Here is a 26,650-nt window from a genome sequence, read left to right as displayed (position 1 = left end):
GTATGATACCATGTTATCCCAGTTATTAGGGATAATCCAAGGATACTGTTGTGTTAACCATCAATATGGTGCTACATTTCTTGACACTGAGGAATTGTGAGCAACCAGATACCTCAAATCCCAGCTTATCCTTTCCAAAATAGAACAGATAGTAACCTTAGCCCCCAATTACAGTATGTCTACTGGAGATGTACTTATTTAGAAACATCATCTTCAAGAAGACAGTGGCCTAAGTCAAAGTCTTACCCTTGCTACAAAGTCTATGAATTATGCAATGACTAAGATTGTTAAACTGAACCCTTCTCAGCATTACCAGAATCTAAGACATCTCCAGAGGCCTCGGGATGGAAAATGCTGTCCACATCCAAAGAAAGAACTATGGAAGTCGAATCGCTATCACTTATTTTTACCTTCTGTTGAGTTTTGTTTCATCTTTCTGATGGCTCCTCCTATTGGTTTTAATTTTTACTTACAACTTCACTAATGTGAAAATATGTTTAATGGGTATGTAAATGTAAAGCCTATATCAGATTGTGCGCCGTCTTGGGGAAGGTGGGGGAGGGGAGGAAGGGGGAGAAAAATTTTCAACTTAAAAGCATATGGAAGTGATTGTTGATAAATCAAAATAAATTAATAAAAAAAAGAAAGAAAAAAACTGTAATAGAAATGTTAAATATGGAATAGATGTGATAAATTACATATATAGTTTAAATTCAAGGTGACAGTCATACAAAATTACTTTCAGAAAAGTACAATAATAACAAAATACAGGGCAGCTAGGTGGCGCAGTAGATAGAGCACCAGCCTTGAAGTCAGGAGGATCCGAATTCAAATCCAGCCTCAGACCAAACACTTGACACTTATTAGTTGTGTGACCCTGGGCGAGTCACTTAACCCCAATTGCCTAACAAACAAACAAACAATAATAACAAAATACTATAAAAAACATTTTCATCAATTATTCTATTTTCTTGTTAGAAGACATCCCTATACATAATACTTTCACACATTTTTAGCACTTTGCATTAAAAAAACTTTCAAAAACATTAATTCACTTGCTTCTCCAAATAGCCTTATGAGATATTCAGGAGAGGTATTATCAGCCCCATTTTAAAGAAAAGGAATGTGAGGCTGAGAGCATTAGGATACACAGTATTAGACTTGGACTCAGAGGACCTGGGGGTGAATCCTAGCTTTGCTATCTGTTAACTGTCTGACCGCTGGCAGATCATTTTACCTCTCCAGGCCCCAGTTCCTCATCTGAAAAAAAAAAGGAGTTGGAACTAGATGATCTCTGAGGTTCCTTCCAAGTCTTAAACTTATGATCATGTGATCATATGGCTTGCTAAGAATAATACAGCTAATGTATAGCAAAACCTAACCTCTCAATCCTCTACTCTTTTAAATATAACATGCTACTCCTTAAGGTAATAATATTAAGAAATGAAGATTTGGTTGAAGTTGGATTCCTTTGAGTCATTAATGAGAAGTATTTGATTATGCAGTATGTGAAAGAGTCTACTAACCTGATATGGGCTGTATGATACAAGGCTTTAGAGAAAGTACGACCCTTTACACACAGAGCCCAATCACCTGTCTAGGAATGAATTATGCCTTTCAGTTTAGTCTACGGCTATTGGCCATCCTACCACGTAATCAAAGGACGGAGGAAGGGTGTTAGCAATCTGTATGATAGAGTGGGCTCACCTAAACCCTATAAAAAACCCTATAAAACTTGAGATTTAGGCAAAATAAAGGTCAGTGACTTTTTTTTTCTTTAAAGAAAACCTACACCTACACCCACACTACTTGAGATATGAATAATTCTTCTTGGAAAGAAACTTGGATTTGGCAGAATGTATAGAGGTAAACATTTAAAATTGCCCAATTCCAAGTTGCTCTTTTCCCACTGCTTCAATAGCCTCCTTGGATCTACAAAAGGGGAATCAAACCACCACCTTGTAACAACGCTTTCAGGATGGTCACCTTCCCAATTGGAAGAGGCCAATAATTTGATGACCAACTGCCACATTGCAACCTTGGGTTGCTGTTAATCTATGCAAGAGAGGAGGGTAGGACTGCCTCTACAACCTTTCGACTGAGTTTGGCCTGCAGCTGAGCTCTGTAACTTTCCATGGTGTGGAAGGCAACACATCATTACGTCTGGAATCCAGCTGGATAATGCTTCAAACGCTAAGAGCTAACAGACAGATGATCACGGGGGAAAAAATACAATATACTCACATCCAACTGCTTTTGTCCTCTAAGAAACTGTCTACAGGAAATATATTTCTTCTTCAAACTCCCAAAGTGAAACATGCACATCAAAGCCGGAGAAAGGTGTGAAATTAGGTCTTTTATGCATAGAAATGATAATTCTAGCACAGTGCAATAGGAGCTTTTGTCTTCTGAATTGGAAGCTCAGAAGGACGCTTTGTTCAAGATTTAGGACCTGAACTACATTAAAAGCACAGTGCAAGTTTATTCTATTAGGACAAGAACCAGATTTCCTAATCAAAGCAAATTGTTTGGCATCATTGTAAAATGCTGCTATTTTGGAAAACCACCAGAGGTATCTTAATGGCAATAATTTGGTGTAGTAATTATTTGAAGGTCAGGTTGTGCTCCTCAAATCACAAACATTAGCAAGAAAAATAATTGTATTCCATCTATCCTGTTGCATTCTCTTAATTAATTGGCAGGGATTTGTAATATCCCCCTTACACAAACTCTTAAATAATAGCATTAAATGGCCCATGCTCAGTAGGACAAGAATGAGATTCTGTGAATGTGATAGTTTTATGGACCCACCATTTCACTGCATGGTAGTTCAAAGGACAATAAATATGAAATTAATATTAGAAATTTCCTTTGCAGAAGTGAAACCATAATTTGTACTAGCTGTGTTTCTCCACATGTCAGAAGTTTGGGAAATATAAAAGAGGACCTCATTGTGACAATACAAAAGAGATAATTATTGGGGTGAAGAATAAGAAAGGACAAAAGCTCTAAAGTTACTCACCAAACTATGCCCATTTATGATTAAGGCATAATCCCCAGTTACTGTTTCCTCTACAGTTGAGCCCAGCTTTAACTCCTGTAGTTTTTCACAAAATGCATAGCCATTCGTAAAACCTGTGCTTCTTTCAAACAACAGTTGTTTTGCTTTCCTTTAAAGAGGTTAAAAAAAAAAGTGAATCATAGTGACCTCTACAGAACATACCTATTAACTTTAACAAGACACTGACCTAGAGCTAAATTCATTTCGTCACTCCTCAGAGTGATTATAGCATAAGATACAATTTCAGCAAGCAAGCAGCATGTCTTTGAAGTAATGAGGATACCATAGCAAATTTCCACATTCCAGGAGGAAGAAAAGGGACAGAGGGGGAGGGTAAACATAATGAAAACAAAATCATCTTGAATGTTTTAAATGACTTTAAAGTCAAGTCACCCTGCTGATCTGAGTTTGAACTGGAAGCTTGACAGATTACCTCCTTAGGGTTGTTTAAGCTTCAAGGACTTAAGAATGATTGGCCTGGCATATAAATTCTGCCACTAAATACGGGGGGGAGGGGCAGGGTGTAGGAGAAGTTTAAAGAAAATAAGGAAAATTTTCTAGGAATCCTGGGGCATCAATGTCAAAAATAATACACACCGAATTGCAGAACAGCGTAATGTGATCTCTGCCTAAAATCTTAGCCCACCAAGAAATACATTCTTTGAAATATGACAATTTGTTTATTGAATTGACACAGTCATTATATAAAAATCACAGGACATTTTGAGAGAAAGTTTTAATCATCAGCTCAGACAACAGAATATATCATCTGGGGACAGAAACTATAGACCCCAAAATAGATTGTGTACCAGATGGAAAATCCCCTGAATGTCCATTTTTGTTTTTATTTATTAGCAATGTCTGCAGAACAATTTTTCACTTAGCCTACCAATCTAACTCTAACATGCCTTGGTTGGGTCTCTGTGTTGAGTTACATAACACCTTCGAAAATACCATAGTCCTGTTTAGGGAACAACAAAAAAAGTATACAAAGGAAAGAACATTTCCTCTTTCAGGGCCTTCTACTCAAGGATGAGTAAATCGCATGCTTTGAAGTTCACTCAGGAGAGAGCCGCGTGACCACAGCAGATTCCAGTGTGACCAGAAAGAGGCCTCACAAGGGACAGAACTTGGGTCTTCCAAGTGCCTTCCCCACACAGTGCCTTGTAGATGAGCTGCAGTGAATTGAATCAACTAAAACTTTGAGTCACCTCCCACTCTGCTTCTACAAAGCTAAGAATCAGTGTGTAAATGGGGAGCAAAGAATGGGCTCTAAATGAAAGTTATGCCCAGAAGAAAAATGAAATGGTTCCCAAAACACTCATCCTAATAAAGAAAACATTTATGGAAATATTTTTATATTGAGGCTCCTTTGAAAGAAGATACTGTTCATTGTAAAAGCAATGAATTTAGCCTTCAACTTTCTAATTATTGGAAAATATAATACTAATTATTTAAGGGTTGTGTATGTGTGTTTTAATTTTATCTTCTGCCCCAACATCTCCTTCTACTGGCCCAGTAATGGAATCACAGCCTTCATTTATGAAATAAGAATCTATTACTATAGCTCTAACCATGATGTCATACATTTATAATCTGCACTACAAAATGACAGGAGGAAGGACTATAAAGTCAGTAGTTATAAATTGGCAGGAGGTGAGAGAGGGTGAGGGGAATAGAGTTTGGGGTCAAAGGTCATGGACCAGATAGAAAGGTTACATAAAACAGGTGGATCTGACTTGCTGAACCCATAAGCACTTGAGGGACTCCTTATTACATACATGAAAAATTACAGTCCCATCTATCAAAACAAAGCACACACATATACGTACAAGTACACACACACACACACACACACACACACACACACACACGAAGACAAGTTCCATTGAAATGAACATTTCTGCATTTCTTTGAAACTGTTGCAGAGCACATAAACTGGATTTTGAGAAAGTACCAAAGTGGGAGCATCTTATGGGGTTTGCCTATTTAATGATGTTCTCCCTTATTCTACATAAATGACTGTTTCCCCTTAGAGAATGAAAACATACCAAAGAAGGATAGTTTGGGCAAAGACTGACATCTTCTAGTTACTCAGGATAGTTTTCCTTAAGCTATCACCTAAATCCATTGCATAAACACTTTTCCAGGTAAAAAAAAAAACTTTTATAAAAGAAACAGAAAAAAAAGACACTAAAAGGAGTGGATAGACTCTGGGGTTTCTGCCCTAATTCCCAATGAACTCACTAATTCTTCAAGCCAAGAGTGGGTTCTCATACATTAAAACCTTTGCCCATTAAGCTATGGCTGACATTCATCCTGACTTTCTTCTTGGAGCTTACTTCTTCAAACACCAGCTGGTTTTTACATAAACAATTTATGGGGAAAGGAAAAAAAGATGCTCACAATTCTGTTTCTATATATTTGGACCATATATTTTGCTGGAATAACACACAATACTTAACCATAGTATACAAATAACAAATGCTAAATGCAAAAGAGCATATGGTTTGTTTTTTCTCCCCAAACTTCCTAATGAAGGGTGGCTGATTATTATATAGGCATATAGAAATGCTTTAATTATTGTAAGCTAAAGGATTCTAATCCCTGGGCCATTTTGAGCATATCAACGAGTGATTAGATAGGCAGTGTTAGTTTGTCTTGAATGGAAAAAAAAAACAATGACAAAAGTCATCGGTCCTATCTAAAGTCATGTGGCATGCTCTACTAAAAAAAAATCTTCTGGAAAATAAATAAAAATACCTGTTCTTGAAGAAAAACAAAATAATTCAAAGGAAGGATATGTATTGAGATATTAAATATATTTTCACTGAAATTAAGATATAGGAAGATTACCTAATATAATGAAAACCTAAAAATGATCTAAGTCTTTATTTTTTTCTCCCTTTCCTGAAGGTTTCGGTGGAATGAGTATAGGAAACATATGAAAAGATAAAAAGTATCATGATGTAATGAATAGAGAGTAAATCTTGGAGTCAGGAAGACCTGAATCCTGAATTGACTCTGATTCTGTCAAATAATATACAGAATATAACTATTCTGAATTAACTCATAACTCTGACAAAATACCACCATGGGCAAGTCACATAATCTCCCGCCCAGTGCCCTGGACAACTATCTAAATACAAGAAGTTACTGAAACCATAAAGTCCAGATCATGAAAACAGACACAATGTTTTTCTCAGGGTTCCTGGTGGCATTCTTTTAACATCATTTTTTTAAAAAATCACTGATGGTTTCAAGCTTGAATAGACATTGAGTACATTGATTGCTCAATCTTTCGGCACGGAAAAGTTTGACAAGATGACTTCCCATTTTTGGATCAGATAATCCATCCATTTGACAACATTACTGACCTAACCAGGAAATATGCAGAGGCTCCATTCACTGTCACATTATTTTAAATGGAACCAATAAAATAATTTCCCTGCTCATTACTGCTTATTTATTTTTGTATCACTGAAGAAAAATTGAGGAGACACGGGCGATGACTATAATGTTGCCATAGTCACTTGCTCGAAAAATCCAATCAATTATTTTATCTAAAGAACATTAAAAAACCAAGTTGGCTGATTTTTTTAATGGCTAAATTGAGCACATGCTTGACAGTTTTAAAAAGACAGCACCCTACATGTGAATTATTTAAAACTGGTGGAATTTTCTCTGTGAGTACCCTGAACAACATCGGAATAGAACACGCGTGCCAGCATCAACATGGCTCACGCTATGCCTTTAATATGTAGAAACAACAACAACTTGACAAGTTATTCATTCAAAGTTTGTACTGCCCTTGCCTGCTTTTGTGCAAGTGCGCAGGCTACATCCCCAGATGATAACAACTACCATTCATAGGGGATTTTAAGACTCATAAAGTGTATTCTTCACAACAAATCTGTGAGGTGTGTGGTAGGTATCATTATTCCCATTTTATAGATGAGGAAATTGAGGCCCTGACAGGTTAAACAACTAACCTGTGGTTGTGTAGTGAGTGAATGTTAGAGTTAGGGTTCCAATCCAAGTTGTCTAATTCCAATTCAAATGTTCTTTCAACTACATTATACATCCTGAAAGAGAAGGTTTTTCCATCTCCACCTGTGAAAATTCTTCTCTTCTTTTAAGGCCAATCTCAGGTGATAGTTCCTCCAAGAAGCCTTTACCAGCTTCACTAGCTAAAAGTGTTCTATTCCTTCTCTGTCTTCTCATATTATTCTCATATTAGGTCACTTGGACCTCAGCTTTGCATATATCCTTTCCCTCATATTTAATTACTAATTTTCTATTTACTTATATATTTTTTGTCTTGTTCTGTTTTTTGTCCTTCATTTTCAAAGAGAACCAATGACATTACAGGGTGATGTCTTGACTTGTGTATGAATTGGATTTAAGTGAAGCAGAGCTGTGCAAAAACTCCAGTCTCACTCCTTCTTCCAGAGTCACTGAAGTCCAGTGGCAAGATAAAAGGACAGCTAGTGATGACCCAGGATGCAGTGGATGACCTTGGCATCTTCGTTGTCTGACCAAGCACCTGCGTCAGCCACCTTCATGACTGTAGGAGCTACTCTAATGGAATGCAGGCTTCTTGAAAAAAGACTATGCCTTAACTTTAGTCTTAAAACCCTAGTGCCAAGCACAATGCCTGTCAAATAGTAGATATTTGGTAAATATTTGTGAAAATGCTTTATTATATTGTTCAGAAAACTTATTATTATATTATTTAACTAACTTTATTTGACTAGAAATCTTTTGAACCCAGAATGTTGCCCTGAACTCAGCAACTGTCTAGGAATACCAGAGATGGCTATAAAGAATTTTTTATTCCCCCAGGTCCTAGATCCACCCAAAATACTTGTGTTTGGGGTCCACTCATCAAGATCTTGTTTTGGGTTGTATTTTGGGTTCCCTTGTGTTTTGGCTTCACCCAAATTTTATTTCATGTTTACATTTACTGTTATCCATCTCAATCTACCTTGCTTTCAAGTAGCCCTGTCAGCAAAATTATTTAACTACATACATGTGGTTTGTGTGTGGGGTACCCTTGTAAATCCTCCAGAGCCTAGAGGAGAGGGAGCCAACTTTCTTTCTGGCCCATTTCCTCTACCAAATGATCTAATAAAAATAATATTTTTGTTATATTGCATATATAAAATATATATATTACATATAATATTTCAGTTTGGGGGGGTTGTTCTCACAGATGATATGTACGATGACTAATTGGGGATATACTAAATATTTAGAGTTAGTTGTGTATGATTATGTAGTTTATGTTTATATAATCCTTGTAATTTTTCAAAGTATTTTATATTAAATATTATAATGTCCTTATTATAATATATTACAATATTCTCATGTTATATAAGGATAATACATTTTATGTGTGCACTTATACATATAGGTGAGGTTTTATATGTGTACATGAGATTTATATATGTATATACATGTGTACATGTACACATATATAAATAACATACATTATTTATGTGTGTATATAAAATCTTATATGTATATATAGTATATGTGTATGTACACATATATCTTAGCTATATATGTTATATGCCTGTATAATGCATGTGTGCATGTAATATATGTGGTTAAATATTTCATTTACATATATGTATATAATACGTGTGTATACACACATATGTACACATATAATATCTCATATTATTATCCTTATAACAAGTCTGTAATATCAGAAAGTATTCTGTGGAATAAATTATGCCTTTCTTTGCATCCTCTCACTTATTACAGTGCCTAAAACATAAGGGCTTAATAAATGTTTATTCAGTGCCTGATAAATCATTTGGTTTTGCATCATTTATTTGTATACATATCTTATCTTCCTCACATAATAAATTCCTTGAGAGCCAACAAAGTGTCATTTTTCATCTATGTATCCCCAGGACCAAAAGCAGCATAAATAATAAATGTTTGTTTAATTGAGTGACCGTATTAAGTGCCTACTATTGGCAAAGTACCGTCCTACTTTCTGAACAAAACATGAAGATAATTAAAATATGTTAAAGATGTTGATCATTCATCTAGTATGACTAGAGCAGGTGTCATTGACCTGGGGTCACAAGGTGTGTGGCTGAATTTCATGGGGTCCATGAACTTAGGAAAAAGTATGTCTTTATTTTTACCTGTGCAATATTATTTATTGTATTCTAGGCATTTAAAAAACATTCTGAGAAGGGATCCAAGGACTTTACTAGACTGCCAAAGGTATCTACTTAAAAAAAAAAAAAGATTAGAACTCCTTGACTAAAGGAATACCAACAAGACTTCCCTCTATCCAAAACTGTCTCCTTGACCTGTATTTGTCAATAGTGCTGCAAATTCCAGCACTGAAAATGCATTTCACTGCATTTTAGGAGTACTTTCTTAAAAATGCAAACACCCGTGGGAGAAGGAGCCCATTTAGCAGTGATTAGCTACTACCACCTTAAGGTAATCGAATTCAGATGATTCTCAACAGATAGTTAAAAGCCATCCACTTGTGAATAAGACGCTCAGCAAGTAAGTCCGAAGGGACAAAGAGTAGGGTACAGTGGAAAAAGAGAGGTCCAGAGCCAGTATCTTTGCACTGCTTGAGGAGGAAAAGCCTCCTTGAATAGCCAGATGGCAGTATAAAACACTAAGAGAGAGGATGGATGTCAGAGAGAACGGTTTTGAATGCAAATGCTACCAACTTGGCATTTTGCCTAGGACTGTTTATTAGAAGAGAAAGGAACAAGAAGTACAGAGGGAAGAAGACTGAACTTGGGAGTGTTTAACCTGATGTTAGAGGAACTGAGTCCTAATTCTGGCTGTGATAATTACTAATTATGTGACCTTGGGTAGATCCCTATTAACCTCTGAGGACAACAGTTTCCTCATCTATAAAGTGTTAGGGTTCCACCAGATGACGTCTAATGTCCTTTCCAGCTCTGATACACACATACATTCAATATATAATCTAAATATTTAATATATTTAATCTATGATCTAAACTCAATATATTATCTAAATATTCAATATATATTCAACCTATGATCTACATTCAATTCAATCTAAATATTCAACATATTCAATGATCTAAATATAATATATGATTGTATTCAATCTATGAGCTAAATTCAATATATGATCTAAATATTCAACATATATTCAGTCTATGATCTAAATTCCATCTATGATCTAAATATTCAATATAGTTGATCTAAATTCAATATATGATCTAAATGTTATACATATATGTTTAATCTATGATCTAAAACTAATTTCAGAACTGTCTAAACCTCCATCATATGTGTTTAAAATGTTCATGAACATGGAGAGGTACTTTACATACATATCATGCAAACAACTTGGCTCAGAATTAATGACATAAAACAATTTAACATCAAACCCTACGTTCCTTCCCTTTCCAAACAGTATAGAATGTAGGACCCTGCTTCTAAACTTCTCTCAGATACAGAGCAGGTATTCAATAAATATATGATGAATAAATAAATGTATGGCAAATACTACTTGTATTTAGCAGTCACTTGATATATGTGATGAATCAATGAATGGTAAATACCAGTTTAGAGGGTTATTTTAAAAGTATTTTGACAGGAAGTATGGTCAGTTCATGAGTTGTTAAAGAATGTGAATTTTTCTAGGAATGGAGCACATAATCAATGCTACTCAGATGAAACATGGAATGAGTTGATCTGTCAGAACAACTCCAAATACATTCTCAATCTGCTTTTCTTTGTGTAGAGGGCATATGTGTTTATGAAATACAATCAGGAAAATAATCTTCTAAGAAACCCAAACAGAACCAATTATATCTATTTGACCTTAATATCAAAGTGGTTATGGTAATCAAATTAACTTAGGGTTCAATGTGTCTAGAATTGTTTTAAGACACTGAATCTGAGACAAACAATATGCATGATAAGCATGAAAATTACACAGCCATGTTTATGAAACATTCTAAACATATCTGACAAGCTTAACTAGAAGCATTTAGGTCACTTCCCTCATAACAACTACTATTACTTCAATCTCGTTCTTATTATACAAGTTTTTCACATGAACTTCCATTGACCTCCAAAGGGCGTACATGTAAGAATACAGGGCAGCGTAAATTACAATTCTAATATTTCATCCTTATAATGACAATTCTACACATATGTAGAAAGTCCACATTGAAAGGAGTAGGCATCTTCACGTATACTCCAATTTGTCTTATTCTCCTTTGCCTGTCTAGTAAATCATAGAGCACAGAAAGCAGCGAATACATAGTACAAATTGGATGAATTCAACTAAAGTATCTTAAATAGCATTGTACTTTCCTGACCTCTCATATGAAATTACCATATTTACTCAGAAAATTTCATTTTTTATGCCGGATATTTTCACAATAAAATGGAAGAAGAAGAATAATTAGGTAAGCATCTATGTCTGGGTCTACCACTATCCTGAGAAACCTGCATGAATATTTTGTATTCTGAGTCAGCCAGAAAAGAGGGGAGTTATTTCACAGGATCATAGATGTAGACCTGTATTGCAGAATCATCTAATCCAACACTTTCTTTTTACAGATGAGGAAAATGAGGCCCAGGGAGGTTAAATCTGTAGAGATGCAGCCTGGGCAACTGGTCCTGCTGGTATCATAGCCACAGCTACTAAATATCTGAAAAGAAAAATGTTGTCACCAAAGTCCTTGGCACGGTCAGATGGTTCCACCACAAAAAATCAGTGGAAATTACATTGAAAAAGGATTACTTATCAACGTTGCTGCTGCACTCTGAGCATCTGACTTGCAGCTGAAATCTTACATGTGTGTTATTTTCCCACTAGAAAGATAGTCAGTGGGTCAATAAGCACCTATTCAACTTGTTAAATGCCTGCTATGTGCCTAACCCCGTGCTAAGGGCTGGGAATAACAAAGAAAAGCCAAAAAAAAAAAAAGCTGAAGCTCCTTTTTCTCAAGGAGCTCACAGTCTATTGGGAGAGACAATGTGCAAATGACAATATACAAACAAAACACGTTTGTTGCTGTTTAGCCATTTCAGTACTGTCCGACTCTTTTTGGGGAGATTTTATTGGCAGAGATACTGGAGTGGTTTGCCATTTCCTTCTCCAGCTCATTTTACAGATGAGGAAATTAAGGCAAATCAGGTTAAGTGACTTGCCCAGGGTCACATAACTAGCAAATGTCTGAGGCCAAATTTGAACTCAAGACTCTAGGCCCCCTACTCTATCCACTGAGCCACCTAGCTGCCCCCCAAAACCAGGTATTTTTTAACTTTATATCTAAGACCCCATGATCCCATGCAACTCAATATTTGTGATCTATGATCCTACAGTCAGGGCATATCTAGGTTGGAGATTGGCTCTTATATTTGCTGTTTTAATGAACTGACACAACCCCAACCCCCTGGGTGCATATATGCTAAAGTTCAACCCACCTCGAGACTAGATTTTGCCTCCCTCCCCAACTTACTTTCTTGCTATGGCATAGAGTTCAATTTCCTGGATCCCTACCCCTCATTCCTTTTTCATTATTAGCCAAACTCAGAATGTACCCTGATTCCAGTGGTACAGACCACCCACTGCCTTACCCCACAAAGGATGGGGCAGTCTGCTCTTAGTGCCAAGTCATCTCTGTGTCTATAACTCTCCACGTCTGAGCGCCGAGCAGCTTGGACACTTGGATTGGGCTGCACGGATTGTGGCTGGACCAGTAACCTACCCATGGAGCTACAGATAGCGGGGAGGAGGGCACCCTCTTTATTACTCTCCATTAGAATCTTTGTTATTCTCTATTAGCATCTCTATTCCATTAGCATTTATATCCTCCCATGGATGCCATCCACATGTGGCAGTATCATTCTTTGGGAACAGTCCCCTCTCCTTCTGTCCTGCGGTGTCACCCTGAACTTCATACACAAGTTAACACCCTAGCATTTGCTTGAAAACCTGCAATGAAAGGAAATCCATATTTGCTGAGACAGTCCATTGCACTTTGGGATACCTGTTTATTAAATTTTTCTTTATGTCAAGCTGACTAAATGCCCACTCTCCACAATATAGCTACAGGCTGTTTTTCTAGTTTTATTTTACTCCCCTTCGTGCACTCTATGTTCTAGACAAGCAGGCTTACTGTTCTGCAACCTTGGCATTCCAGACTCTATTTCAATGCCTTCATCCAGGCCATACCCCACTCTAGAATCCAATCCCTCCTCAATTCCACCTCTTAAACTCCTTAACAACCTTCCAGGCTCAGCTGACATGTCTTCTCCTTTGAAGAATCTTTCCTGATTCTCTCAGCTGTTTGGGCCCTTTCCCTCCTCAAGTGATCTTGTATTTAATTATCCACCTAATGTTGCAGCCTCCAGAAGAATACAAGCCCTTTGAATTCAGAACTTATTCTTGTTTGTTTTCATCTTTGCATCCTATCACCTGATACCATGCTTTACATGAAGAATACACTCATTAGAGTTTGTGGAAATAAACTAATGGCACTCGGTCTTCTAATTTCACATCCACATTATTTCCATCACATCATGATTTAATAAAATATTACATCCAACCATTGCAGTTAGGGCACTAAGGGGAAATGGAAGTCTCTACCTCCGTGATTCATTACTGGTTTCAGACTAATGCCAAGCATTGTGGATCTTGTTTGCTAAAATGATTTTCAAATATGAAATATGAACAAGTCTTACATCGTATGGTAACTACAGGATTCTTTTCCCTATTCTTATAGTTCAGCCTGATCTTTTCTTTTCTTGTTTCTTTTTAAGATGCACTTACTTGAGTTCTTCCCAGACTTCTGCTGCAGTTTGTCCTGATATGACAAATACCTCATTCATGTCATCCGTCAGCATATTACAAGAGTAGCCAATGTTCATGGCAGTTTCTGATGAGACATGAAAGCCAGCTCAGTTGGTGATTGTAAACATACATACATAAAGCATGCATGTATGTACACACAGATATAGATATATAGATATGATTATGCACATATACATACATATGTATATATACCTACATATATATTTATACACACATATGTAAAGTTAAAAGCTGTCAGTAGAACTTGTGTTATTAAGGAGAAAGGAGAGAGGAGAGAATAGAGAAGAGGGAAAAGACAGAAGGAAGGAGAGAGGAGAGGGGATGGGGTAGGGGTGTAGCTAGGTGGTTCAGTGGATAAAAAATTAGGCCTGGTGCCAGAAAGACTCGTCCTCCTGAGTTCAAATCCAGCCTCAGATACTTAGTAGCTGTGTGACCCTGGGCATGTCACCTAACCTCTGTTTGCCTTAATCTACTGGAGAAGGAAAGGTAAACCACTCCAGTATCTTTGCCAAGAAAACCTCATAGACAGTATTGGTGTGCTGTGGCCCATGGGATCACAAAGACTTGGACACAATTAAACAAAAACAACATACACACATATATATGTTTATAAAAATTATATGTATATATATATATATAATACATACATGCAAGATATATAAGGATATATATTTGTATTTATGAAATATATATAAGCACATTTTGCTTAATAACATGTATCTGTTCCATAAACAGTTTCACTGCATGAATATACACTATATGTGTATAATCTTATATATAAGCTTTATATACTATATCAAATATAGTGTGTTATATTAAGTTATAATATATTAATTATATAATTAATTATATATAGGTATATAGATAAATTATATATATTTTATTAAAATCTGCCAGTGGAACGTGGCCTCAAGGCTGCAGGTTCCCCACCCCTGGCTCTAGACCTATGATTTATCAGTTTATTGTACCCCCAGTGTGTAAACTCTCAACTGATAAAGATTAGTAATTTGTCTGTTATTTACAGTTCTTTGAGATTGTCTAGGGTACTGAGAAATTAAATGATACTCCCATGGTCATGCAGCTGGTATTTGTCAAAAGTGGATTTAACCCACATTTTCCTAATTCCAAGGCTTATCCTCTATGCCACACTGCTTTTTATTCCCTACCTCCTCTCAAATTGCACCTAATAAGATTCCCAATTTAGAATTATAGCACAATAGAGCTAGTTTGTTGCTGTTCAAAGATATTGGAGTATTTTTTCATTTCCTTCTCTAGCTTATTTTATAGATGAGGAAACTGAGGCAACTAAGATTAAGTGACTTGCTCAGGGTCAAACAGCTAGTAAGTTTCTGATGTCAGATCTGAACTTGGGAAGATGAGTCTTCCTGACTCCAGGGCCAGCACTCTATCTACTGCACCACCCAGCAGATAGAGCTAGATGAAACCTTAAAGACCATTTCAGTCACCTCACTTTATGGAAACAGAAACAGAAGTTAGAGGCTTTGTACCAGGCCACATAGCTGTTCCATCAAAAACCACAACTCAGGCCTCCTAACTTCTAATCCAATGATCTATATATGACTAAATAATCTTTTAAGTAAGAAAATAAAACAAGCTACTTAATTTAATTGTAATGAAAACCATAACTGAACAGAGTTCTTATAGAATGAAGGTTCTAGTTAATTAAATTTTCTGGTTTCCTGAAAGGAATTAATTAAATAAATATTTATTAAATAGAGAAACAAAATAAAGAGATAATTAATTAAATATGAATTAAAATAGATTTTTTTCAGTACTCTAATAGGAAAAAGTCTAAAGAGGAAAAATTATTTAATTAGCTTTCCTCAAATAGAAGTTTTACTGTAATAATTTCCTTCACTGTACAAAAAATATCAATATGATAACCTTTCAAATTACCTTGTTTGTCTCCCGTTAAGACCCAGATCTTAATGTTAGCGAGTGATAAACTAGCAATAGTTTCAATAACGCCATCTTGTAATTTGTCTTCTATCGCAGTGGCACCTAGTAACTGCATTGAAAAAGAGAAAATTCCCAACATTAACAGAAGTGCATAGGTATTCTCAATAGCAGAGTTTGGAAGGCAAACAAAGGCACAGCAAATTAGAGAAATGCACTGTTGTAGACTACCATCCTCTATAAATTCTGCTGCTCAGATAAAGATATGATGCCTCCAGAATCAAATCCAAAATGCTCTCTTTGGCATTCAAAAACCTTCATAATCTACTCTTCACTCCAGTGATACTGGCCTCCTGGCTGTTTAAAGAACAAGACACTCCATCTCTAGGCTCCCACCACTTTCTCTGGCTGTCCTCCAAGCCTGGAACACTCTTCTTCCTCCACTCTGACTACTGACCTCCTTAGCTTCCTATAAATTCCAGCTAAAGCGCCACCTTCTACAGCAAGTCTTTCCCAACCTCTCTTAATTCCAGTACCTTCCTTCTGTTAATTATCTATTTATCCCGTAAATAGTTTCTATTGTATATATTTGTTTGCATGTTGTCTCCCCCATTAAACTATAAGCTCCAAGAGAGCAAGGACTACTTTTTGCCTCTTTTCTTATCTTCAGAGTTTGGCACAGTGCCTGGCATATAATAGTCACTTAATAACTGTGGATTGATTAATCAATTGATGCTAAGAGAGACAGGTATAGAAAAAGTTGTGGGAGATGGTCCTAGATACGTCAACTAAATGGGACAACAACTGATTAGCAGTGGCCTAAGGTACAGAACCTCTAGAGAGATCTAATATATGATGCCAGCATGAATATATCAAAAACTATATCTAGCTTTTGTAATTGGTAAACTGTGTACTACACCCAATTTTACCCCATCCTGCCTCCTCAATCTGATCTTAACTTTGAACTTCAGATATCAACTCCCATCTCTCTTGACAAAAGGTTTATCCAATTCTACTCCAAGGATCCAGCCACAATACCTCCTCACTGCTCCCAACCTGGTGGCATATGTCTATATCTTTATGCCTGTTGGCCTGACTTCATCTTTTCTTCATGCAATTTGGAAAAGTCTAAGAACTTACCTCTTTCATGTAGTTTGCCTGGGGGGTGCACTGAGAAATTAAATGATATCCCTGTGGTCATACAGTCAGCATGTCTAGTCGATCCCAACTATTGGCACCCAAATATACCCTAAGGTATACCTTCCCTTCTGCCTCTAAAAGTCTATGATTCCAAATCTGGATCCAATCTTTCTATAATCTATAGTCTAAAGTTTCCATAATCTAACTAAGGAGTCTGCAGCCAATAATATAAGATTATAGGCAAAGGGAGCAATATTATTATTTTATTATTATGCAAGGTCTAGCCTTTGCAAGGTCTAGCATAAAGTCTATCAGTCAATTATATACCCTAATGGAGGGAGACATTGACATAGATAATCCAAATCAACAAACTATGCCTTCCATCACATTCCATGAAAAGCAACATGGCATGATAGCTAAAGCACTAGTCTTGGAGTCAGGATGATATATAGGGGATCCTGTATCTCTAGCTGTATAACACCAGGGCAACTCACTTCAATCAGTCAGTCAACAAGCATTTATTAAGTACGTCCTATATCCTGCCAACTACTGCTGGCCTCAGTTTCCTCATCTGTAAAAAAAAGGTATCATACCTGTATCACTTGCATTGCAGGTTGCTGAGAACATCAAAAATGATAACATATTCAAAGTACATTGTAAACTTTAAAGCACTATATGTGAATTGATTGACTGATGCTAAGGGAGACAGAAAAGGTTTTGGGAGGTAGTCCTAGATTTAGGTCAGCTAAGTGGGGCAACAACTGTTTACCAGTTGCTTAACCTACAGAACCTCATAAGAGAAATATTGTATGATATTGGCATGAACATAGTTATTGGTATAACCCCAAGATCTCTCAAAATAATCTGGAACTATATATCTCTTATACCCTATGATGCCAAGAAGGCTTAAGGGCCATCTTTCTTCTTCTCTGGAGGTCAAACACTAACTTTCCTTGACATTTGAGTTGCCTAGACATTGCCAACTTTGGAGGGAGGGGGATTGGTTCAATTATAGACAGTGGTCTTAGCACAGATATCAAGGCACAAAAGAAGAAATCCACAGACTCCTAGGGATGAAAATAAGAATAGCCCAGATAGAGAAGTGCTTTAAAGTTTATAAATGATTTTCCTCACAGCAACCCTACAAGGAAGGTAATACAACCATTCCATTTTGCTGGTGAGGAAACTGAAACTGAGAATGCTTTAAGGAAACTCCATATTATTTGTCTGTGGTTACATAGCTAGTAAGTGTTCGGGCTGTGATTTGAACAAGACCCAAACTCAAGGACTTTCCAAAGGGCAGCAAGAAGCCCAAAGGTATGGCCAAATGTGATCTAAGTGGAGCTTCAAAAGAACCTAGTAGAAACAGACAAGACCCTCTCCTCACTACAGAGACCTGACTGACCCACAAGGTTGTTCAGGACCACAGTCCTGCCTCGTGACAAATTTCTTAGACCTATGAAAGGCAGCATGTTCCCATGGTACACAAAGAGTTAGGAGTTTGCCACATAGCCTACTCTTTAGGAATTCTAATTGCATAAGTGGAAGTCTATGCCAGTTCTGGTAGAATTATCCCTAGATTTGTATATAGAATAAACTCAGAGTCAACATATAAAACGTGATTCAGTGTTTGAAAACAACAGCTGCTCTTTACAGCATCATTTATTCAACAGCTCATCCATGTATCATATTTTAAAATTCATACCAAAATATCTTTGAGCGCATACCATCATATCTCTTTCAATCTCTTCATATGCTGCAGCAATACGTTCATCTCTCATATCAAGTCCCCTGCTTGCCTCTTCCAGCAATTTAAACCATTCTTTAAAGTATTCTTCATTTAGGTCTCTGTATGCAATGGCCAAGGTCCGAAGTCCTTCACCTCCAAATTCCTACCAAAGAAGACAGGCAAATGAAAACGGCAGTCAGAGTATTTTCTATTTTAAAGAGAGCACTGCTTAACAAATCCTGAAATACAAGCAAGGCTCTTTTCGGAAATGAGAAAGTTTTTTTACTTTTTTTTTAAATTTCTAAGGGACTTAAACTGTCAAGAAAGGTAAAGATTCCAAGGAAGATACTGTGAATTATTATGCTCACCAATTCAGTTCTGAAGGCCATCAAATTGTGTTCCTACCTTGGGATATTATTTTGAGATAAAACATCATACTCTGCATTTGTTTGACCCATAGAACAGCACTTAGCTAGGGCTCTTTTTCCCATGAAGAGAAGACAGAGGCTTATGTCTTGCCAGCCCTAGCTTGCTCCTGAATGAAAGGGCCCCTACTGCTCTCAGAACAAAGGAAAGATGTACAAAAGAACAAGTTCCTAGTATAAATAATTCCTTCCAGTACTGCCTCACTCTCACCCAGGGTCACCACCCTGGAGCTGAGCACTGATGTAACAGTGGCCTCGTGAGGGCAGACGCGGAAAAAGATGTAGCAACACATGAGAAAGGCACAAAGATATTGTGGCCTTTCCACTCCATGGTACGCACAATGTGTGTGTGTCTGTGTGTGCACTCAGATGACTACAATAAAGAACTCAACTAAGTGGTTTTAGACTTTGGGTAGTATTCTGGTTATGATGGTCACATTTGACAAGCCCAACAGCGAGACCACCAAGAAAAGGCATGTCAAATAAATAAGCATCTATTGAATGCCTACAATGTACCAGGCACTAGAGATACAAAGAAAAGGCCAGCAAAACAAACAAAAAAACCCAGTCTCTCCTCTCAAGTTGTTCACAGTCTAGAATCCCTAATGGGCTAGAAACCTGGTTAGTTCCTGCCCAGTAACTAGAGCCTTTGCCCAGTTAACTGGCAAAAACACATCCTTGCCTATGACTTACAATCCCACTGGGCAATAACAACATTTCTTATGTCCTCAAAAGCATTGAGCAAACTGTGAGGGCATTACAAAGAGACTAATTAAGTTATTTCATTATTTCATTAAGTACAAATGTTTAATTTAAATGAATATTTTAACAAGGTCTGTTGTATAAATTAATTAAAAAAACAATACATATAATACCCACAAAGAACCATAAAAACTGATCAAGAATGAGTTACAGCAAATGGGCAATTAAAAAATTAATGTTCCTTCTTGGAAAATAAGTCATTTTCAATTTCAAGATGTGGGGATAATGAAGATAAGTTTCTTTTACTTTAATGTATAAGTATGTGAAAACTCAGGGTACCAACATTTTAGCTGTTGAAAAGATCTGATGCTTGTGATTCCAATGCTACTTTCTTTAATAAAAAAATGTAGGCCTTCTGGAAAAGATTAAAAGAAAATCAAGAAAGCTCCATTGCAAAGACAAAAACAATAGCTATGTTTGTAACCAATATTACTAAGCCATCATTCTTTATACTCAAAGTCAGGCAGTTTTTTATTTGTTTGTTTTTGAAAGATTCAGAGAATGTTTTGTATTAAATATAGGGCCTGACAAAAGCATGAATCCTGAAACACACACACACACACACACACACACAAGCAATCTCCCTGTCCCCTCCCCCCCAAAAAATCAGTAAGGAAATAAAAGCTTTATCCATTTTCCCTTAAAGTTCATATTGGGTTAAAAACAGAACTCAAAACAAATAGGGTAAATACACTTCAATTCCAAGTTTTTAAAGTGAATACTTTTCAATTCCATTTATAGTCTCTTCCTCTTTCATGTAGGAATTTAAAAAAAAAAAACTTCTAACATCTACTCAGGAGGTGAGCTAACTCAATCTCCTGCTAAGTACTGTATGCAATACATTAGTACTTAGTAAATTACTATAGCCATAATTGAGACTGAACAGACAGTTGCTATTCAGTCCATAGTAGAACCCTGGAGGGAGGTGATTCCAGAAACTACTTCCAGAAATTTCCCAACAGCACGGCAAAGTTATTTTTGTGAGGCGGGAGGATACTATGAGAGTTGTCAGTTCAAATCAGCCTTGTCAGAATTCTCTTGTAAAAGCTCAGTTACTGAGGGCTGGGAGGTATGGGCGGAAACCACATTCTATTGCATCTGTTCCTCTTTGGATGAGCTTACGGTCAAACACACAAGAGCAGAGGATAGGAAAGAATTTATCTCCCAAGATAATTCTAGATTACTCCAGAAGAATCCCAGAGTCTGGAACAGAGAAAGTCCATGACTATTTTGGAAGGTTAATCTCCATCAGAGTCCAAATCTGACTTCTCGTAGTGAATGGAGTGCTGAAACTGGAATTAGGAAAGCTTGGATTCATATCCCATTACAGGTACTAACTGTGTGAGACCCTGGGTAAGACGCATAACCTTTCTGAACAGGTATCACCATCCTTAAAATAGGAATAATAATGGTACCTACTTAGAGGTCATCTAGTGAAATACTCTCATTTTATGGATGAGGAAACTGAAGTCCAAGAAAGTTAGGTGACTCACCCAAAGTCAGACAGGTAGTAAGCATCACAGCAGGATTTGAATCCAGATATTCTGATTCTAGAACCAATTCTCTTTCTACTGTAGTACATCACCTGCTTCACAGGACTGTTGTAAGGATCAAATGAAACGATGTTTCATAAACTTTAAGTTGCTATAAAATGGAAACTTTTTTTTTTCCTCTTTAAGCCAGAGTAAGGAACTACCAAGTAAGGAATTCATTACTAATCCATATGGTCAACTACTATAGCTTACAATTTTAGAGAGCTGCCTGGGGCCGTGAGAGATTATGTGGCATTCCCAGCAACACACAACCAGTATGTATGACAGGCAGAATTTGACCTAGGTCTTCCTGATTCTATTGCCAGCTGTCTATCACTATATGCTGCCTCTCATACAAGCCACTTTCATCATTATTCTTAAAGGCTAGAGTAGTAGTCTGCCACACTGGAAAAGTTTTTAGTACAATTCCAGAAAAAGACTAGTTCTTCTGTGTGAGAGCTAACCTAGCTAAGAATGGAGGGGCTTCATTCCAGCAATACATTCTTTGGCTATGGCAATCTACAAATCAAAGAAAAATATAGCCTTTGATTCTCTACAATTCTACGTTTGCTTCCATAATAATATGAGTGCCATAGTGGTTAAGGGGACAGAAGATGTGAAGAATCTCAGTTTTTTCAACCCTTGGAAGAACTGACCAACCTCAATACTGAAATTCTTGTGATAAGTGAAACTTGAAGGCAAAGGGACAGTAAATGGAAAGACATCTCACAGCTTTTCCTTAGAGAAACAAAGGAGTTAGACTCAGTTAGTTTCATGCTATGTCCAAAGACAACAAAAATATCATTCCATGAAATGATTCATTAGCTTGCCTTATGCTGTTCATAATGAGTATAAGCAAAAAGAATGCCAGGATGACATTTCCAACTTACAGCTAGATGGTGGAGAATAGGGAAGTTGTATAAGGACCTTGATAAACCAAGTCAATATTAGCATTAATAATTGGTGCAGAGAGGAAGTTGATGAAAAATATGTTGGAAAATATGGCTCCAGCTTGAGAACTATACATGGTCCAATGGCTTAAAGTACTCAGGAGTCTAAGTATCATAAACATTTTCAGGAGAGAGGAGGAATGTACTAGAGATGGTGAGCACTGCCACATCACAGCAAATAAAACTGCCTATATATTACCAGGCATAAAGCAGTTGGTTACTGACGTAGGAGTCATATCAGAGTCAGCTGTCTGTATAGTCAACCATTTGGTTAGTTAGTACAAAGGTCAAAGTCTACATGAAATTAGAATAAAATCTAAAGATGAGAAAACATGAACAATTGCCAAAATTTCAATCAGCACTACTCAAATAAGCCTTCAACACCAAAAGGTGGGAATGGAAAAAGGCAAAAATGAAATTTATCTTGTTACCACTTCCTACAAAAGTTTAATCAATATAAAAGTCTTCACAATAAGGGGTCAACATGGCCCAAAATTCCCTAAGCCAGCACATAATGTATTTCCTTTAAAAAAAAAAACTACAGCAACCAAGTACATGAGTTTACAATAGGAACTCATTTGTAAAGCACTACTGAAGAGGATGGTTGACTATTACAGACATGATCCCCTAATTAAATAGCAGAAGTACAAAATCTAAAGAAAGGTTAGTCATAATAACCAAATGAGTCACAACTCATTAAGAACATTCATAGATGAATGAATAAATTAATGAATAATGGCTAACATTCATATAGTGCTCTAAGGTTTACAAAGTGCTTTATAAATACTATCTCATTTTATCCTCACAACAAACTTGCGACATCAGTGCTCTTATTATTCCATTTTATAGATGGAGAAATTGAGGCAGACAGAGGTAAATGACATACTCAAGGTCACAAAGTTAGTATTTGAAGCAGCATTTAAACTCAAGTCTTCCTGACTCCAAGTCCAGCACATTGTACAGAATTTATTAAGTGCTGTGTGCCAAATACTATATTACATGCTGGTGATACAAACTTAGGAGAAGAAACAATTCTATCTCTCAAAGAGCTCACAGTATAATTGGAGAAAACAACACATATAGGAGCATTCAGCTGCAAGGCAAATGGAAGGTTCTGAAGGTTATGCTTATGGTAAGACCCAGGAGTCCCTGGGCTATATGAGGGCATCCGCCCCACCAGAGCTGCCTACCACCATTAGCAATGGAATAGTAGGTCTCAGGGTCGGAGGAGAAAGGATTCTGAATTCTCTAAAGCATGGGATGGGTTTAAGGGTTCAGCATCAATCCAGGAGGGGGAAAAAGCGAAGGAGAGATTGGCAGAAAGGTTGGGGTTGGACTCTGGCAGGGGAGGGAGTGGTGATATCCCCTGGCTGGATGCCATGTCTGGCTTGTACCCTATGGGTGGTACCAGATGTGGTCTGAGGCAGCCTGCCAGTGGGAAGAGGGAGAAATGGAGCCTCCTGGAACTCACAAAAGACATAAAATGGAACAAACTTGTCAACATTTCTATAATTATTATTATAATCATCACAGACCGAACAAAACCTACATTTGGATAGCTCATTCCATTGAGTTCTATTCAAAGCAATTTAAAATGGCACTTATATTCCAATATTTCAGTGGACCTACGATCTTACAAGTTTTGGTATTCCTTTCAATAACAAATATTGTGACCTATCTATGCCTACCCAGACTATGCCATTTTCTCCCATAAGTTCACCAGATGGCATATAACCAACAAGCTGTGGACCTTCATCATGATCTCTATACATTGTCTGGATATTAGGGCTATCCATCAGCAGTGCCAAAGATAGCCCATGTTTTTTCCCAGTGATACATTTCCCTGGTGACACCCTATATAACTTCTTCTGTGCAACTACTCACTTTTAATGGGCTAAAGCTTGCCTGTAAATTCCATGTGCCTCTCCAATGCCATGTGGGAGATACTCAACTTCAACCTTTTAGAGATTATAGTACTATATGCCTGGCAGCTATTAATCAATCAATAAACATTTATTAAGCACCTACTATATGCCGGGCACTGTGTTAAGTGCTAGGGACACAAAAAGAGGCAAAAGACAGTTCCTATCCTCAAGAAATTTACAGTCTAATGAGGAAGACAACATGCAAACAAGCCTTTACAAAACAAGCTATATACAAGATAAATAGGAAATGATTAACAGGGCTATCCAACCTTACCTGAAGAATTATGTAGTCCTTTGTTTCAGAGATAAACTTGTGGTCAATAAGAGTACTTGATAATATCCCAAAGGCAACCTAGTCTATTTTCTGCCACCTGATCAATTCTGGGCCCAGCTCACTACTGCCTGTAATGTGCATCCCAGATATGTATTGATGGAGGAGTTCTACAGATTGTTCATCCAAACATGAAACAAAGAAAAGGAGCGCTTAAAAATGAAATCAGGAAAATCAGTTGGACCAGGCCATTTACACACAAAGGCAAGCTGCGCTAGAGGTAGCCTAATCTGGAAATCACTGAGGAATCACATTACAAGATAATTTAGGGAAGGAATGGAAAAAAATCATGAACAATATTATTGCCCAATAAAGGCGATCAAAAGAACATCAATAACTGCTAACATGCCTACTTTTCTGATCTTAATAAAATCTTTATGAGAAAGATCTACATGCATGTCCATGAAAATGTGGGGAGGGAATAGTCAGGCTTTCTCAAACAATTCCCTAGAGCAGGTCACATCTTTACAATTCCATATGTGCCTGAAAGGTGCTGAGAATACAATATCTTACTGGGTTTGTTGCTTGTTGAGAAAGAAGGAAGGAAGGAAGGAAGGAAGGAAGGAAGGAAGGAAGGAAGGAAGGAAGGAAGGAAGGAAGGAAGGAAGGAAGGAAGGAAGGAAGGAAGGAAGGAAGGAAGCAAAGAAGGAAGGAAAGAAGGGAAGGAGAAAAGGGAGAAAAGGAAAAAAGAAGGGAGAAAAAAATAAAAGAAAGAAGGAAGGAGGGGGAGAGAAGAAGGAAGGAAGGTGAAAAAACATTTGAATTGGTAGAGTAAAACATAACCTTAACAGTTTTTCTCACACAAATACCAAGATCATCCAAGAGTCCTTGACAAACGCAAACGTAGAAATAACTTTCATCTTTGACTCTCTGTTAGCATCAACTGAGTCATAAAACACAGAGACATACATTCTCTAAAGAACTCATCTTTGTCACAAAGAATGTATTACATAACACTTAAAGGAAAGAAAGGTTCCCTATAGAAAGGTTCACCTAAAGATTGGTGATGTTTTCCAGGTATGCCTATTGGCAGGTGATATTATTCTGATAGCATCAAGTAGTGGATTTCTTCAATGAGATCCATGATTATACACAAGAACTCTGCCTAAAAATCTATAAAGGAAAAATGAAATAGATAAAAATTCCTAATGTCCATATCGTAAAATTGGAACATATATTGCATATAGATAATGGGGTGAGTCCATAATTGAATGGGAAGAAAGATGGATTGGATTGCATTTGGGAAATCACGTTGTGTTTTTAATGACCCTAAGTTGCTCCTCAGTGCAAAAATATATTATTTCAATACAAATGTTCTCCCAGAATTCTCTAAGATCGTAAGTCTTGGAATACCACAATTTTTTAGAAATTATAGTTGCAAGTGACCCAGAAGGCAATGGAGCAATGCGTGGTAGGCACAAAGTAGTACCCTATTTCCAACTATGAGTTGTGCTCAAAAATTGGCATATGAGATATCATTAAGGAAATGTGTGATCAAAAAAGAAGATGGGCCATGTGAAGGTTAATAAGATTGACAACTTGAGTGTTCTATTGGTATGCCTGAAGTTTACAAAGACCTAAAGGGAAGCTCCAATCCAATCCAGTCCAACAAGCATTCATTAAGCCCTATGGCATGCAGAATCTTATATAAGGCAATAAGAAGAAAAATACAAAATGAAAACCAGTGTGTTCCCAACCCACTGGGTGGATTCTTTGTAGAAGACCTATGGAAAAGCATGGTACAGAATCACATTCCTAAATGAGTAGGTTTGGGTAGATTGTATGATTTGTATCTAAGGAGACAATATCCACAGATATGCGATCATGGATCTATGGAAGTGATGAAGTATAAATGGGCTAATCCACTGAGGGCAAGCCTCCCTGAGGCTCACAGCAGAGTGATGAGCTCTGCAAGTATTTTGCAGGCAACAATCTGGCAGACAGATGACCTCACATGTGTGTGTGTATTTCATCACATAATTTACATGTGTCTCTATGTGACTATAAAAGGACCTGATATTTAA

The 26,650-nt window shown here is 37.0% G+C and overlaps 1 protein-coding gene across 8 annotated transcripts in view; it reads right to left on the bottom strand.

Annotated features, from left to right (window-relative positions):
• Nucleotides 1-26,650, bottom strand: part of ATP8B4 (ATPase phospholipid transporting 8B4 (putative)) — a 336,040-nt gene that overhangs the window by 53,191 nt on the left and 256,199 nt on the right. For all 8 annotated transcript variants that reach the window (XM_020978939.2, XM_020978874.2, XM_020978820.2 and 5 more), the window contains 4 exons: nucleotides 18,700-18,864; nucleotides 15,833-15,944; nucleotides 13,874-13,979; nucleotides 3,023-3,170 (listed from right to left, as the gene is read on the bottom strand). In XM_020978939.2, the coding sequence (XP_020834598.1) occupies nucleotides 3,023-3,170; nucleotides 13,874-13,979; nucleotides 15,833-15,944; nucleotides 18,700-18,864 (531 nt within the window). The remainder of the gene's footprint in view (nucleotides 1-3,022; nucleotides 3,171-13,873; nucleotides 13,980-15,832; nucleotides 15,945-18,699; nucleotides 18,865-26,650) is intronic.

The sequence above is a fragment of the Phascolarctos cinereus genome, unplaced genomic scaffold, assembly GCF_003287225.1.
Source record: "Phascolarctos cinereus isolate Bilbo 61053 unplaced genomic scaffold, phaCin_HiC Scaffold_3;HRSCAF=262, whole genome shotgun sequence".
NCBI classification, from domain to species: domain Eukaryota; kingdom Metazoa; phylum Chordata; class Mammalia; order Diprotodontia; family Phascolarctidae; genus Phascolarctos; species Phascolarctos cinereus.
This window is presented reverse-complemented; position numbering and strand designations above follow the sequence as displayed.